A 15663-nucleotide genomic window follows, 5' to 3' on the forward strand; every position below is an offset into this window, starting at 1 on the left:
TGTAATAGTGATTTACCTCAGAGTTGGCCATGCAGATGGGTAGTTGGGAAAGCAGATTGGATGGGATAAAAAGATTCCTTCAGGCATTATGACATTAGTGGTAGCAGATTCACCGACTTGGATATTTACAAACCTGATATCCGGTAGGGCAAGTGAATTTATCCCCCTCACATCTGAAAAGCCAAGGTGTCCTGTTTTTCCTTGGTGGGGTAAAGACTGAAGGAATGCACTCAAGGATCGTCCTACGACAGTATTACGCTGCGCCTTCCGGAATATGAGAACTGTATGCCATCGATTGTTTCAGTGTGCTAAGTAGAAATCGTCACTGAATTATGTTTATACCATTTCTCGAACAAATCCATCACCGGTTGTGTGGAGAAAATTTCGGGTGATATCTGGATTAGGACAATCTTCGCTGCCGATTGAACTGGAAAATAACTGCATCGTAGTCACCACATCAATTGATAGCGAATACATTATTCATTGTTTACAATGTATATTAGTTTCCCTTACATCGTCATACTATCCTCAGTTTCTGAGGTATAAGTTGCAGATAGAAAGTATTCCATTTAATATTGAAGAGACTCACAAAATGAATTGAATATTCCTTTTTCTTCTGATAAGCTAAGGTATGTTTTGAGTAATTCCCATGACAATTCCTCAGAAATGATAATATCAGACTTACTATATTATCTCTCTTCCCAGATATATTACAACATTTTTTATCTATTTATAACAAAATATTCTCTGACCAGATTTTTCCAGTTTCTTGACCACAAGCATTGATGACCCAATACTGAAAACTGGTAAAGAAAAATCATGCCCTTCAAATTATCATCCGGTTTCCTTGACAGTACCTTGTGCAAGTGATGGAACGAATGGTAAACCATCATCTAGTGTGATGAAACACCCTAATTGCCTCCGACCATGCAGTTTCCACCAACGTTAATTGTCTCGATCATGTAGTTGCCCTGGAATTTGTTATTCAAAAAACCTTCCTACTTTGCCAATGCCTCGTCACTATATTTTTCAATATGTGAAAGACATATGATACAGCTTGCAGAAGAGGGATCCTAAATCCACTGCAAGAGTGGGGTATGCAAGGAAATCTCCTAGCATTCATCAGGGAATTCCTCAGTAGTCGGTCCTTTTGAGTCCAGGTTGGAACGACTGTATCCATCAATTTCAAATTAGAAAACAGAATACCACAGGATAATGTCCTAAGTGTTACCTTGTTTGCCATAGCCATAAAAACTGTAGTATATTACATGTGGAAACCTGTTATGTGTTTGCTAATTATAGAAGATTTTTCAATTTACATTGGATCTAGAAGTTTAGGTATGCTGAGAGGATACTTCAAACACAATAACCCATTTACAGTCGTGTTGTAAAACAACTGGATTCACCTTTTCACTGGAGAAAATAAAATGCATTTTCTTTCTCTGTTTGAGGAAACATGTTGGCCATTAACTATTTGTGTGGTGTTCCAGTTGAGCCATGCACGAAGGTTAGATTTTTAAGATTGTGGTTTGACTAGCGACTGACGTAGGTAACACATTTAAAGTAACTAAAAATAAAATGTCTAAAATTGCTACACATACTGTGATTTCTATCTACTACTTTTTGGGACCTGATCGAGTATGCATGTTACGCTTTTACCGAGCTTTGAACTGTTCCCACTTGACCTAATGATGCTGTGCACAAAAAAAAAAAAAAATGAAGTTGTTCACACAGTTCAATTGTCACTATTATAACATTAAGGATGGCTTTATGATTGAATCAGAGTCCATTATTACATTTTTCATGATCTGAAGGTGTATTAGGGACATAATTCTCTCGAAGATGTTTAGCACATTATAGGTACAGTGTTTTAACTTTTAACACAATGGATTGCCTGAAAGTGGATTGAAAAATAAAAAAAATGATTTTACAAATGTTATGCACAAGGAAGAACCCATATACCTGACTAGAGTTACAACTAACAGCAAAGTTGAATGTGTACATGTCATGGTTCTGAAAGAAAGACAAGTGAATACCAATGAAATGGCCAATAATCTTCAAATTAATGGGGTTTTTATCCCACAAAATCTTCCTTAATAGATTTAACTTCATAAAATTTGTGCAAGATGGGTCCCAAAACAATTCAAAATGTATCTGTCAACAAATTTTTTCCCATTATGATAATGAAAGAGATGTTTTCTTGGACAGAACCATCTTGGTGATGAAATGAATCTACCATTTTGACCCAGAGGGTAAACAGCAGAATATACAAAGGATATAACCATAATCAATTACAAAAAAAAGTTCAAAAGTCAACCATCAGCAGGAAAATTGATATTAATTTTTTTTAAACTCATAAGGCCCAGTTCTGAGGGATTATCGGAAAAGAAACTCACAATAAACAGCACTTACTACAGTGAAATGCTTACTGCTAAGTTGAAGCTGAAATTTGAAGAAAACATTAAAAATGTGTCAAATGCCATTGTTTGGTTGCATAGTAATGTCCTTTGTATACTGCTGAGTCCATATAGTTGAGACTCTCCAGAAAGTCAAGTTTGAGTTGTTGGTTCTCAAACTGTAGAGTCCTCTGACCTTACTTTTTCAGATTTTAGTGGTTAGATCCATTCAGTGATACATTAAGAGGTTGTTGATTTACCTCCATCTAAGAAATGAAGGAAGTGGTGCATCTGTGGCTTATTGCTCAATCAAAAACGTATATTTTTTTGAGAACATAAAGAAGCTTGTCCAATGATGGAAAAGGTTCACTGGAAGAGATTAATTTTAAAACAAGTGAACTAGATTGAAAGATGATGTTATTTTATTTTTATTGTCAGATTTTTTTTGTTTATCAAATTTGGTATACAAATTCATATTTTTCAGATATGTTCAGTATTTATGGCTTTTACATGTCATTTGAAATATTTGCATGCAGTGGTTAGTATGTTTTTAACTTTTTTACACCTGGATATTGCATTTATCAACGTGCACTTTATTTGTTTTACATATAATCTGTATATTTTGTTATTTTAAATAAAATGCAGTGTTCTTTTTTGTTCTCTTTATAAAATTATGACACTGAATTCAGGTATTTTCTTTTGTAAGTCAAACCATAACAGAAACTAAAGAAAAATTATTCACAGGGGTATTTACACCATTATCTTCTGTATAAAATATATTATCTGTAATGAACTTATCAATTTGTAAAAAACAATCTTTGAATAGACCTATTTTATAAATATTTCTAAAGAAAATATTTTGTAAAAGAACAGTTCATGAAGAATTCTAAAAAAATCTTTGAATTTTTAGATAATTAAGTCTTGCGATGTTGAGCAATTAATTTTAATGTATTTGTTTCAGTATGTGTTTTTATTTCCTGACAACTTGTGGCCAAATTCTTAACCTATTCCAAAAATACTACACTAAGTTAAATTAGTAATTGTTTGATGTCAACTACAGCAGCCACAAGTGTATATATCAATTATCAGTCAGTATTTTTTTAATGTCTGTAATTTACTATAGTTAAAGCAATCTCAAAACAAAATAAGTAAATTTTTAAAATTTCATAATGAATGACAAAAAACTTACAGAATTAATGCGTGCACATTTGGATTCTAACAAAGCATACAGTAAAAAATTCAACAGTTACATAAGAAAGGATTATCTGTGGAAGGAGATTGAATCATCTTTAAATCAACCAGGTATATGACTTCGCTATATATTCCTATAAATAAAGACCCACTCTATAAATAGAGTCTGAATTTTACTTGACCAGAGTCAAGTCTAAAATAACAGTAGGTGGCTTTATTTGAGCATAGTGCATAAATCCAAATTTATATTTGGAACTCAATTGGATATTTTCTACTACATGAAGCCTTAAATATTTCCAGATGTATCTTTCATAAATTTAAAAAGCATTTTTATTTATTTCTACAGTATAAATAAAAATAGCACCACATGACTGAAAAATAGCTTATTGAAGCTATGATAAAAGAAAGATATACTAAGGAATTTGTGTACCTTAAATTCTACCATTTGATAGAAGAGTTAATGACTCTCCAAAAAGTAAAAATATGAATAAAAAGAGAATAGCTATATGAAAACAGTCACCAAATATATAACTATTTTTTCTAAATCTATTCATTCCATTTACTGTAAGTTAAAAGTTTAAGAATGCCAGATAAAGATAAGGTAAATTTTGATTATGCAATATGCTTGTAAGTACAATACAACTGGTAGATAAAAAATTATAAATGGGCCAACATATAAACTATAAACATTCAGCAAATTTCTTATGAGCTTAATACAATAAATGTGTAAAACAGTCCACAAATTTGTACTGAATTTTAGTACATGGAGCTTTTTGAAAAAGTTAGAGTAAATGGAACTAGAAGTTTCACATCAGTTAAATTAACAACAAAGTAATTATAATTTTATACAATAAGGTAAATGAATATCAATAAAAACTAAAAATTGTCTTATGTTTCTAATTTATCATGAGAATAATAACCTCATATTATTCAAAAGAACCCTTGGTATAAATTTTTACTTATTCAATTTTTCTTTCAGTTTTCAAAGTTGGCTAACTTTGAATGGAAAGAATTTTACCCTTGGTAAATAAATCACTAATATTCTGAAACTGTAGTCTTTTCAGTTGTTCAAGAAACAAATTTTTAATTAGGGAATGAAATTCTAATAATTGTTTTCGCTATTTTACATAAAGATTCATGTCCATTTTCTACCTCTCTCACCCCAGATCTTAATTAATATTATTTACCAGTGCATCAAATAAGGAAGCAATTTTAATATGACCCCTGCAATATCTAAATAGATGATGATTTTAAATGTCTGCATAATTGTATATTAAGCTTTCCATTATTTATTTTATCTGCTATCATTGACTTTTTTAAATAATTGTATATATGTCATATGAAATATAAACCATCAAAACACAGTAATCAGATAAGTTAAAATTTCATAAAATAAAACATAATTTCAAATAAAATGACAAACAATTAAAAGAATATGTTTTAATGTAACAGAATGATACCAACTGTTTTAATGATACAGAATTTAATACCAACTGATGCAGGATACCATGAAAACTAGTTATTGGAAATATGTTAGCTTATGTTATTACAGTGTTTTGGCAGTTTATATTTCATGTAATATTAAATTTTATTAACCCAGTGGTTAATATGTTAATGAGTTATTTGAATATTAAAAATATATATATATATATATATATATATATATATATATATATATAAAATTGTATTTATTTATACTTTATTGCCCTTCCACATTGTTTTTTTTTTTCAATAAAGATTTTAATCTTAAGAATAGATGGGGACATTTTAATGAATTTCAGTGTTGATGTATCAACATCATCTACAAAATAAATAAGTATGGAAATTTTACAAAAATTCCAAAATGGCATCCATTTAATTTTTTAAACAATAGTAGCTCTATAAATATTAGTTTTATCAAATTGTATTCTGTTAAATAAAATGTTAAACCTTTTATTGTGAACAAAATGACATCCTCATTTATTCAAATCAGCTGACAAACAGCCGAGATATGGCTAAAATTGTTAAAGTGGATCGCAAGATATACGCAGTCGGACAATTTACTGCATGATCAGTGCATACAATTTTTTGTTTTTAGTTTTTTAACTCAATTTTTCTTTTAGTTTTCAATTTTTTTGTGTTTCAGTCTTGCACTTTATTTACATATTCACAGCTGATGTTTTATATACCCATCTATTAATACCAACTTCGTACAGTATAATTCAGAACAATTTCCAATCATTTAAAATTAAAATCTTTCCATAAAGCACAGTTTCTTGAAGGAAATGTGATTTCTACTGTAAGCCTGAAAATAATATCAATGCTTGCTTGTGAATGTCTTATATTAATTTATAACATAAATTACAAGATAGAAAAAATAATTTTTTATTTAACATTGATTGAAAATTTAAATACTGAAGAAAGTGAATACATTTACAATCTTTACCCAACTCTTCACAATAAAATGTCAAAAATAGTGATGAGGAATGTACAGACATGATATAGAAACAGAGATCCGCAGCAATGATTCTATCCTGAACTTTTAAAAATCAATTATGAAGTCCAAGCTTATAAGGACAGTGCAGGTTTATATACCAAACTCCTTAGCAGAAGAGAAAAGATAAAAACCATACATGATGAATTAGATAATTTAATCAAATATATAAAGGGAGATTTTTTTTGAATTTGGTAGAATTGGGTGTTTGAAATGCCATAATAGTATAAAGGAAAAAGGGATAGTAGTTAAAATTTCAACTAGATCAAAGAAATAAAAAAGGAAATAGGTTTCCATGATTTTGGAAAAATTATAAACTAGAAAAAGGATAACAATCACATTTGGAATAAATAAATAAGTTCAAGAAAATAAATTTAAAAAAATATATTTTGATTTTTTTTATTATATCTTATCTCGGATATCCCTAAAACTACAAATTAAGACAGGAATAAGAAACAATTGTAACAAATGTAAAATAAACTGCACCAGTTCAAGATGCTCCATTATTTAATAATTAATTCACTCATTCAATTATGTTACTAAATTACAAATTTTCTATTTAAAAAATATAAATCTTAAATTTCTTTTGGTTAAAATAATTCAACTGAATGAATGAAGTGAGGTCACGTTTTAACCTAATCTTTTGGCACTCCATCTTTGTCTGTAATGCAGTTAAAGCCCAAAGTATTTACTGATTTTTATGAAATTTGACATTAAGATTCCTTAATGCAAAGTATACGAGGGAGGAAGATGTATTTATGTACAATTTTGAATGTATTACTACATAAAATTTCCTATCTCAAAATTGGCACTCTTATCTTTATTAGTCAGAGCCGATGGTGGAGGTGTGTGATGAGGAAATTTATATTGCTATGTGGTTGCTTGAGTGAATACTTTGTTTTTAGTTCCAACTAGAATACTTGTATGTCATCAGCTCTGTTTATCTGGTAATGAAAGAAATAAATCACTAGATATAAGACAAAGTGTAACAGTTTTTTTTTAAAATTAAAACTTCATTAAACAATGCATATTTATTCCAGCTTCATTTCAGCCCTCCAAAGCTGAACACATAAAGGTACCACTACTTTCGTTGGGTTGAATTGGATAAGGCATCTCGTTCCTGTAGAAAGGCTCTTGAGTTCAAAGCAATGAAAATTATCTTTAATGATTTCCAGTTCAATATTGATGTTTATTTTCTTTACTGAAAAATTATTTCTAAAAACACATTTTTTTCTGGGAAAATTTACATTGTGTATTTGTACCAAATTTGATTTTTGCAAAATGTGTTTTATTAGTGAAAAAGAAAAAAACATCTTTTTAGTGAGCTGATAAAAAAGAAGGAACTTTGTAGTTTTTAACTTGCGAATGGTTTCCTGATCTTAAAAACTTTGAATCAACATTAAACACATATAGTGATTTTTTATATTTCATAGTTTTATTTACCTTTTTTATCCAGTGCAGTGAACTCTACAAGTAATATACCCTCAGATAATACACACATCATTGGATTTGTTATGAATTCAATATTGTAAATTAAATTAGGTTTGAGTAATTCCATTTACTCAAATATAATTTTTTTAAATATGTTAATACAGTATAAAAAGAGAACATTAAAGAGTTTGTCATACTTTGCAGTTCATGATCTATTCCCTTATTTTATCACATAGGCATTCTCCAATTGCAGAGATTATTTTTTTATGATGATGATAAAGAAATTATGAAAAAATACCATAACATACCCTTGCTGATAATTGAACAAGGGACCAGATAAATTATAAATGAAAATGGTGAGAACATAAACTGGTTGTGTTGCATATATGTTGCTTCACTGGCCTGTAAATTGTATTTCAATAAAAAGCTTGATAAAGTGCACTCTATTTCTTTTATCTCTCATACATACCTATGTATATACAGACATTTATTCGTATTAACTCTTTTCTTCTATCTTCTATGCATGTAATTTAAAAAACCTCGCTCATTCACTGATGCAGATTCTAATTAATAAGGAGGTCTTTATTACAGGAACCTTTTTCATTCCCTAACAATGGAACTTAGAACAAATCTCAGATTTGGAGAAAGACTTTCCTGCAGTTCCCGCAGATTTTTTTTTCTAGTAGAAGAAAAATTACAAAAGATCTTTTTGTTGGAATAAAAATACCAATCCATTCTTGGAACCGTTGGCTGAATCGAGGCACGGTTTGTAACATTTGAGGAGGTGTTTGGAAATTTAATGAAAAAGTTTGTTTCACTAAAAAACATAATTTTTGTACTTTTGTAGTGATCAAATTCAGTGAAATAAACTGCAAGATCTTATCAAGACTACTACCGAAAAAACTGCTCATGAATTAATGCAGGTTAGCCCAGAAGCCACTGGGCATAACCATCGCAAATTTTTATGTATATAGTACTTGGAGTACAGAACAGGTAGGACATTCTTTTGACAATCATTTTAATGATACTTTTAAATAAAGAAGAAAAGAAATTGGTCCTTAGCAGCTTGTCCTAATCTTGTGAAACATGTAGGAATTTTTTGTCTCTCAGAATCTTAAAATGACAAAAATGAACAAATTCTGGTATTTCATTACTATACTGCGGTTTTTCATTGTTGTGTTCCTGAGGCTTAGTCCCTTGAGAGAATTTCTTCTACATATGAGGATTTGGAGCGAAAAAGCAAATGATCATTTTTGTTTTGCATATACCATTCGCCAAATCAGGCTGTGTTCCACTGAAGCACCTAGCCCCCACCACAAACTGTTTTTTTGCTAATATGCAAACAAAATAAAACTCAACACAACTGGCTTTACCGGAAACAGCTTGAAACTGCTAAAATTGCTGGCTAAGTCGACTGTGACTAATCGCAAGTAGAAGAATACTCCATCCCAAAACATTTTTCCACTTCATGTATCAACTGAGTGTGGAAATATAATGCACCATGACCTCCACTGCATGTAAAAGAATTGATCAATTAACATACCCCAAAAGAATCAATGAGTAAGATCACTAAATAAAATTACAGATGTCAAGAAAATGGAAAAACAGTTAATTTAAAAAAAACCACTCTTACATAATTTATATATCAACATATTCACTCCTATTCTGACTTCAACCGCTTTTAACACCGTAAGCACAAAACATATTTTTCATTATAATAGTGAATTGTTTATTTTTTTTATTTTATAAACTGTTCAATTATAAAAGATTCACACTTTAAAATAGAATTTTATTTTATTACTTTAATTAATGCAAACTTTGTTGCTACAACTGTTAAATATACTTGTTAGTTGGTACATCTCTTATAGAAATGCTCATACATTTTTTATTTATTTATGAATTTCCAGAAGTCTCCACATATCTCATGCAGCTGTCTGTATTCAGAACCCATAGGCAGCCGCGTCACTTGTTTGTCATGTGTGAGTTTGGTGTAGTCTTGTAGAGATTCAGGTCAACCATACCTGAGACTGTGATTAATTGAAACCCAACCACCAAAGAATACTGATATCCATGAACTAGTATTTAAATCTGAATAAAAGTAACTGGCTTTATTAGTATTCATACCTGAGAATTCTCGACTTCGAAATCAGCTAATTTACAATGACGAGATTTACTACCAGACCAACCCGCCGGGTTGCTGATGTACAAGGTGTTAAAAGAAGCCCCATCACACTTATAAATATTTAGTGTGGCATTTAGTAGTTTATATGGTACTTTCTGATTAATAGAGGCCACCTGTTTTCAGAAGGAAAAACAATTTGTTAACAGACACATTTTGTGTCCATTAACACATTGTTTTGAAGTTGGCAAACACTCTTTAGACTGAAGGAAATAAACAGTTTCTTCCTCAGTTTTGGGCAAATCCTAAATCAACACACAGTCACTCATTTCATTAGTAAGCGTACACTAAAAACAACAGGTAGGAACAACGCAAAAACAATGCAGTGACAGTGACAGATAGCGATCATGATAACACATTGTTGTCACATTGAGCAATGAACTTGGCCTGACTAACTTGACCTTGACTGCAATAAGCGCCAATCTATTTAGAAAAGTGTTTTCTCCAACATAGATAGCAAGCGAATCTCATCCTAACAGTTGCAGCATGCTGTGTTAGGATGACCTCCGATTAATCAGAAAGTACTGTTTAAATGCATATATTGATCTAATATGGGTAAAATAATGTAGAAGATGTTGGTGCAACTGGAGCTGGAGTGGGGAGGACTGTTTATTGACTACACATTTGAGTATTGCCAGTCTGTATCAAGCATTGCCTTTTGAACAAGGTTGCATAATTGTGTGTTATTGAACTGTTGAAGAATATGTATTCACGATGGAAACTTATTTAGAAACAAAATCTCATGTGTGTCAGTAAAAGTTCAGCTAGAAATCTGAAAAGGAAGTACCAGTGAAAAGATATTCATAAGTCAGTTAAAAAGTTTGTGAAACAGGTTTGGTGATTACACCAAAAACTTCTCTGACACAGGTCAGGTTTAACGACGCAGGTTGTACAGGACATTAAAGCGGCAGTTACAAGTTTTCTTCTTAAATCTTTGTGGAGACTAAGCCGGGAAAAGAAATTTCACTAGGTTCAACCCACACTGCAGTGAAGAGAATGCTGAAATATTAACCATATTGAATGCAGCTTTTCAATGAGCCAACTAATGTTGATTATGATGAAAGTGTTCATAATTGTCAATGGTTTAAGAATTTCATTATAGGCAACATTGGCATTTTAGATGAAGTTTTTTTCACAGATGAATCATGGTTTCACCTTGGTGGATATGTTAATAGTCAGGACTACCAGACCTGGGGTACTGAAAACCTACACATTTTCTTTGAATCTCCTCTACATCCTCAAAAAATAGGCATATGGTGTAGGGTTTCAGGGCAACAAATAGGAAAAGCAGGAACAACAGAGTGGAAAGTTGTACAGTTTTTGGAAAACTGGAACAAAAAAGAATTAGAATAAGACAGTGCTCGGGAAACTGTAGCTTCTAAAGAAGAGGGAGATAGGAGGAAACTTAGAAGAGTAGAAATGTGAAGTGTTTAAAAATGGTAGGTGATGAATTGCTTACATAATGATAATGATAATGATAATATGAATTTAAAATATTCAATTGAACTACAATAAATAAGAAAAGGGTGAGATATGTACAGTTGGAATATTGAGTTATAGAGAGAACTATTGAGATCAGGTGGGTTTTGTGTAATGACTTCCAGAAATTTTTAAGAGAAACTTAAGATGGGTAAAGAAAGAGAAGGAAGGTTTATGGGAACTGGGAATGAGTTGAGAAGTTTTATCAGGAAATAAATTGAAAATGCATTTCAATCAATAAATGGTGGGAATTATATTTAATATAATTTTGTCCTTTGTCCTTGTCAGACTTCTTCATTTTTCTTCTTCTAGATTTGTACAGATAGTCTTAGAATAAACTTGATGTCCTTCAGATTCTTTTATCATTACCTACAAGTATATAATCAGTTACATTCTGTATCATCCTAGTTGTAGTTAATAACTCTTAAAATTATTAAATAAATTACAATTATTATTGTTAAGTATAATTAATTATTCTTCTACTTAAGTTTCAACTTTCTTGCACCATCCATTTATTCCTATTGAAAAAACTGTGATGCTGTTGTTGTCTACCAAGAAATTATTCAACAGTTCAAAGCCTTAATGCATGAAAGTGAGTGTGACTGCTGGTTATAACAGAACAGCTCCACTTGCCATACAGCTCGCTCTAGTATGAAGATGCTACAGGATTTTTTCAGTAGAAAAATCATTTTTAAAGGATTGTGGGTTATAAGATCTCCTGATGAGACTAATTCAGACTTCTTTCTGTGGGTTACTGAAAATAAATTGTTTAAAGGAACAATCCACACGCCCAGACAAACATTACCAGTGCCATACAGGAAATAGATAGGGTACAGCTAACAAGAATAACCAGGAACATGGTCACACATGTTAAGTGCATCGAAGTGGATGGACATAATTTTCAACACCTTCTGTAAATTATTATGTAAGTGTTTGCCAATAAATTATTATTTACAGGCTGAAAAAAATGATGATTAAATTGAATACTATGTATTTAGAAGTGTGTGACAAAAAATTAGAGTAAAAAATAAAAATCATTTTATTTGTACAAAGATTGCCTGCTCCATACAAATTACTAGATAAACAAGGTTGATGACACACTATTTTGCTAGTTTGAACCCTGAGTTCCCCACTGAGTACGGTATTATAAATTTTTATATCTTTTCAGTATTAAATTTCTTTTAAACCACTTTTTCTGATGTCCAAACTTTAAATCTACTGTCAGTATTACTTTCACTTTCTCATTCACTTGTACATGGTAAAACATGTGTGTATGTTAAAAGCAGTTTTAATCTATCCCAATAATCTGGCAAAGCTGGCTCCAAAACAATAGTTACCCATAAACATAAACACCATGATAAATCTGCTATTAAATAAACCAAAGTTTTTCCATCATCCATTACAATACCAATGTCAGATTTGTAAAGCACCTTCCTATTTCAAACTGTCTTCTTGACTTTTTCTGTTTGCATGCCGCTTCTGATCGAGATAACTCTCTCAAATAGCCTACATTAGCAGATGACTTATTCAATCAGCAGTTTTTAGAACTCTTTATGTTTCCTTTCTTGAAGAATAGAACAATCTCACTCTCGCATCAATCATAGGAATTCTGTTATTTGCTGAATAGCCAAAGTATTTCTAGTGGTCTTTATAATACCTGATGCTATTTTATTTTATTGTAATAATTGCCACCATTTATTGATTTAAATGCCTTTTCAATTTCTTTTCAAATAAATTTTTTCAACTCCTCCCCAGTTCCCATACATGTTTCTTCACTTTCTTCAACCATTTTAAGGTCTTAATGGTTTCTGGAAGTCATTACACAAAACCCTCCTGATCTCATTAGTTCTGTCTATAACTCAATATTCCATATCTCATCTGTACATATCTCACATTTTTCTTATTTAGGTAGTTCAATTGAATATTTTCATACTCATATTAACATTGTCATTAACATTATGTGAGCAATTCATCTCCTAGCATTTTCAAACACTTCACACTTCTACTCTTCTATGTGTTTCCTTCTATCTCCCTCTTTCTTCAGAAGCTACAGTTTCCCAAGCACTGTTTTATTCTAATTCTTTGTTTGTTTCAGTTTTCCCACTTCGATTATTTTCCTTTTCTCTTTTAAAATATTGTGCAGTATTCCAAATTTTGTTAGTTGTTTCTGCCAAAGAACTTACAAAAAATACCTTGCCTTCTTTTCACTTCTTTAAATAGTTTAAGGATGTTATCATTTTTCTCTGTTCCTTTGAATCTTCTCTAACTGTAAGTTTACAATCTTTTGTCTTTGTCAGACTTCTTTATTTTCCTTCTTCTAGACTCGCACAGACAATCATTATTATTATCGCAAGCCAATTATTATGTTTTTCTTCCTTAAATAAATATAAAATACCTCAATGCATTTTCATATACACCAATCTATCTCTACCTGCTCGGGCATTAGAATATTAAAAAAAAGTGCAATTCTAATATTCTTCAGCACAAAATCAACTTTACTCTAAAATTTATTTTTCCCTTTAGTCGAACATCTTAATCAAGGAGTATAGAAGAGTGTTTATGTAGATTTATCGTCCTCAATTCTATCATCAGTTTAGCCTTTCATAGTTCAATGACACACTACTTAATCTTTTTGAAATACTCATTTATTACTATTATTGACTATCTTTCTGATGTGGTTTACCTTCAAGAATGTTTCTATTCTATAATATCAGCTTTCCATCCCAAAATTGAATTTTTCCACTGCTCTTTAAATTTCCGTATGTTGTAATCAACCCAAACACATTAAAGTTTCTTTTCTTCATACTTATTTCCCAATTTTTTCTGTCAGGATATTTAATATAAAATCCAAATTTAAGTCAGGAATATTTTGGGAAATCCAGACACTTACAACTAGTTCTTTTGTAAGGGTTTGTTTTGATTTAAAACTGAATTTTAGGTCACGTGAGATGTATACTCAGCCGCACTAAAAAGTGTATCTAATGTAATCAAGCTGCTGTAATATAATGCAATGACAACCATTAATATACTGACTCAGTAGAGCATAATTTTATAGTTGAGTAATAATACTTCAACAAATCCTTATTGAAGTAGCAGGCCATTTTTAACAATAATTTTCTGTTATTCACCTACAAAATTATGTTCTAATCATTTGGTCAGTTTAATGGTGATTTTGTCATTGCATTACATTATGACAGCTTACTCACCATAGGTAAAATAGGCTTTATATTCATTGTAAACTTAGTGAATTTAGTAATAATAAATTTAAAAAAGAAAATAATATTAGCCTTTTTTGTATGAAAATTATCATATTGCTTTTAATTTTATGATGAAATTTTGAGGGCCTGCATGTAAGAACAGATGGGCGTTCTTAAGAGACCAATTCAAAAAGACAAAAAGAATCCCTAAAGGAGGTCAATCAGCAGAAAATTCAAGAAAATGGAAATATGTTGATCAGTTGTCATTTTTACGATCTTTTATTTGTGATAGACCATCTGGGACCAATATCAATAGCCATTCAAGAGAATCTGACAATAAAGAACAACTAAATATCAATTTTCAACCAGACTCTAATAACCAATGCATCATTTCAGAAGAACAGAATCTAAATATTGATCATTCAGTTGGCAGGAATAGAAAACAGTCAGAAAAGCAACGTATATCTGATCTCCGTAAAGTCAGAAAGCCATATTCACTTCTGAAAGGAAGCAATAAAGAGGTTTTATGTTCAGCATTACTTAAGCGTTATCTTATGGATAAAAGTAAAAATAAAGCTGATCCTTTAGAATGCTTTTTTAGTGGAGTTAGTGCAACAGTCAAACAACTGTCACCCTACTATCAAAATATTGCAAAATCTAGAATATTCTCCATAGTTACAGATTTAGAGATGAAGCAAATAATGGAAACAAAAAGTAATTCAAATGAAAATTTATCAGTTAAACAAATGAACCAAGATCCAACACATCCACATGAAGAACAGTTTAGTGTTAACAAGTACACTACTAATGATCAACCTACCCAGAAACTTAGCACATTAAATATAAATGTACCATCTAGTCTTTATAACATGCAGTCAAAGTTAACATACAATGAATTTGATAACCTTTCCTCTTTTTATCCACTTCATTCATCAAATACAAAATTGGAAGGTATCAGTGTTTGATTTTGTATAAAATATGTTGTGCTTTTTAAGTATCAGGTATTTAAGAATATTGTTCCACAAAAGGATGTAAAATCATTAAATTGTCATGTTTAAATTAGTAAATCTATATGAATATAGAAAAAGTTGTGATGTATTATGAAATGTCTTTGTTGTCCATATTGTACGTATGAATAAAACTATATGAAGAAATTATTAACTTTCATTATATTAAAAAATAAACTAAATTGCATTTCATCATTTACCTTCTAGTGTATTTATCTTCTGGTCACAAACCTGACAAACTAATATTTGTTAGGTATGGGGGTGAATTTATTCTATAGTTTATCCTGACCCCTGTAAGGAAAGACATCTG

General features: G+C 30.6%; 1 protein-coding gene across 1 annotated transcript; it reads left to right on the forward strand.

Annotated features, from left to right (window-relative positions):
• The first annotated feature begins 3565 nt into the window (after positions 1-3565).
• On the forward strand, positions 3566-15340 carry LOC142317759 (uncharacterized). The gene is made up of 2 exons (XM_075354309.1): positions 3566-3698; positions 14491-15340. The coding sequence occupies exons 1-2, from the start codon at positions 3566-3568 to the stop codon at positions 15309-15311; spliced, it is 954 nt and encodes a 317-aa protein (XP_075210424.1). The 3' UTR covers positions 15312-15340.
• Positions 15341-15663: the final 323 nt, after the last annotated feature.

Source organism: Lycorma delicatula, chromosome 1 (genome assembly GCF_047948215.1).
Source record: "Lycorma delicatula isolate Av1 chromosome 1, ASM4794821v1, whole genome shotgun sequence".
NCBI lineage: Eukaryota > Metazoa > Arthropoda > Insecta > Hemiptera > Fulgoridae > Lycorma > Lycorma delicatula.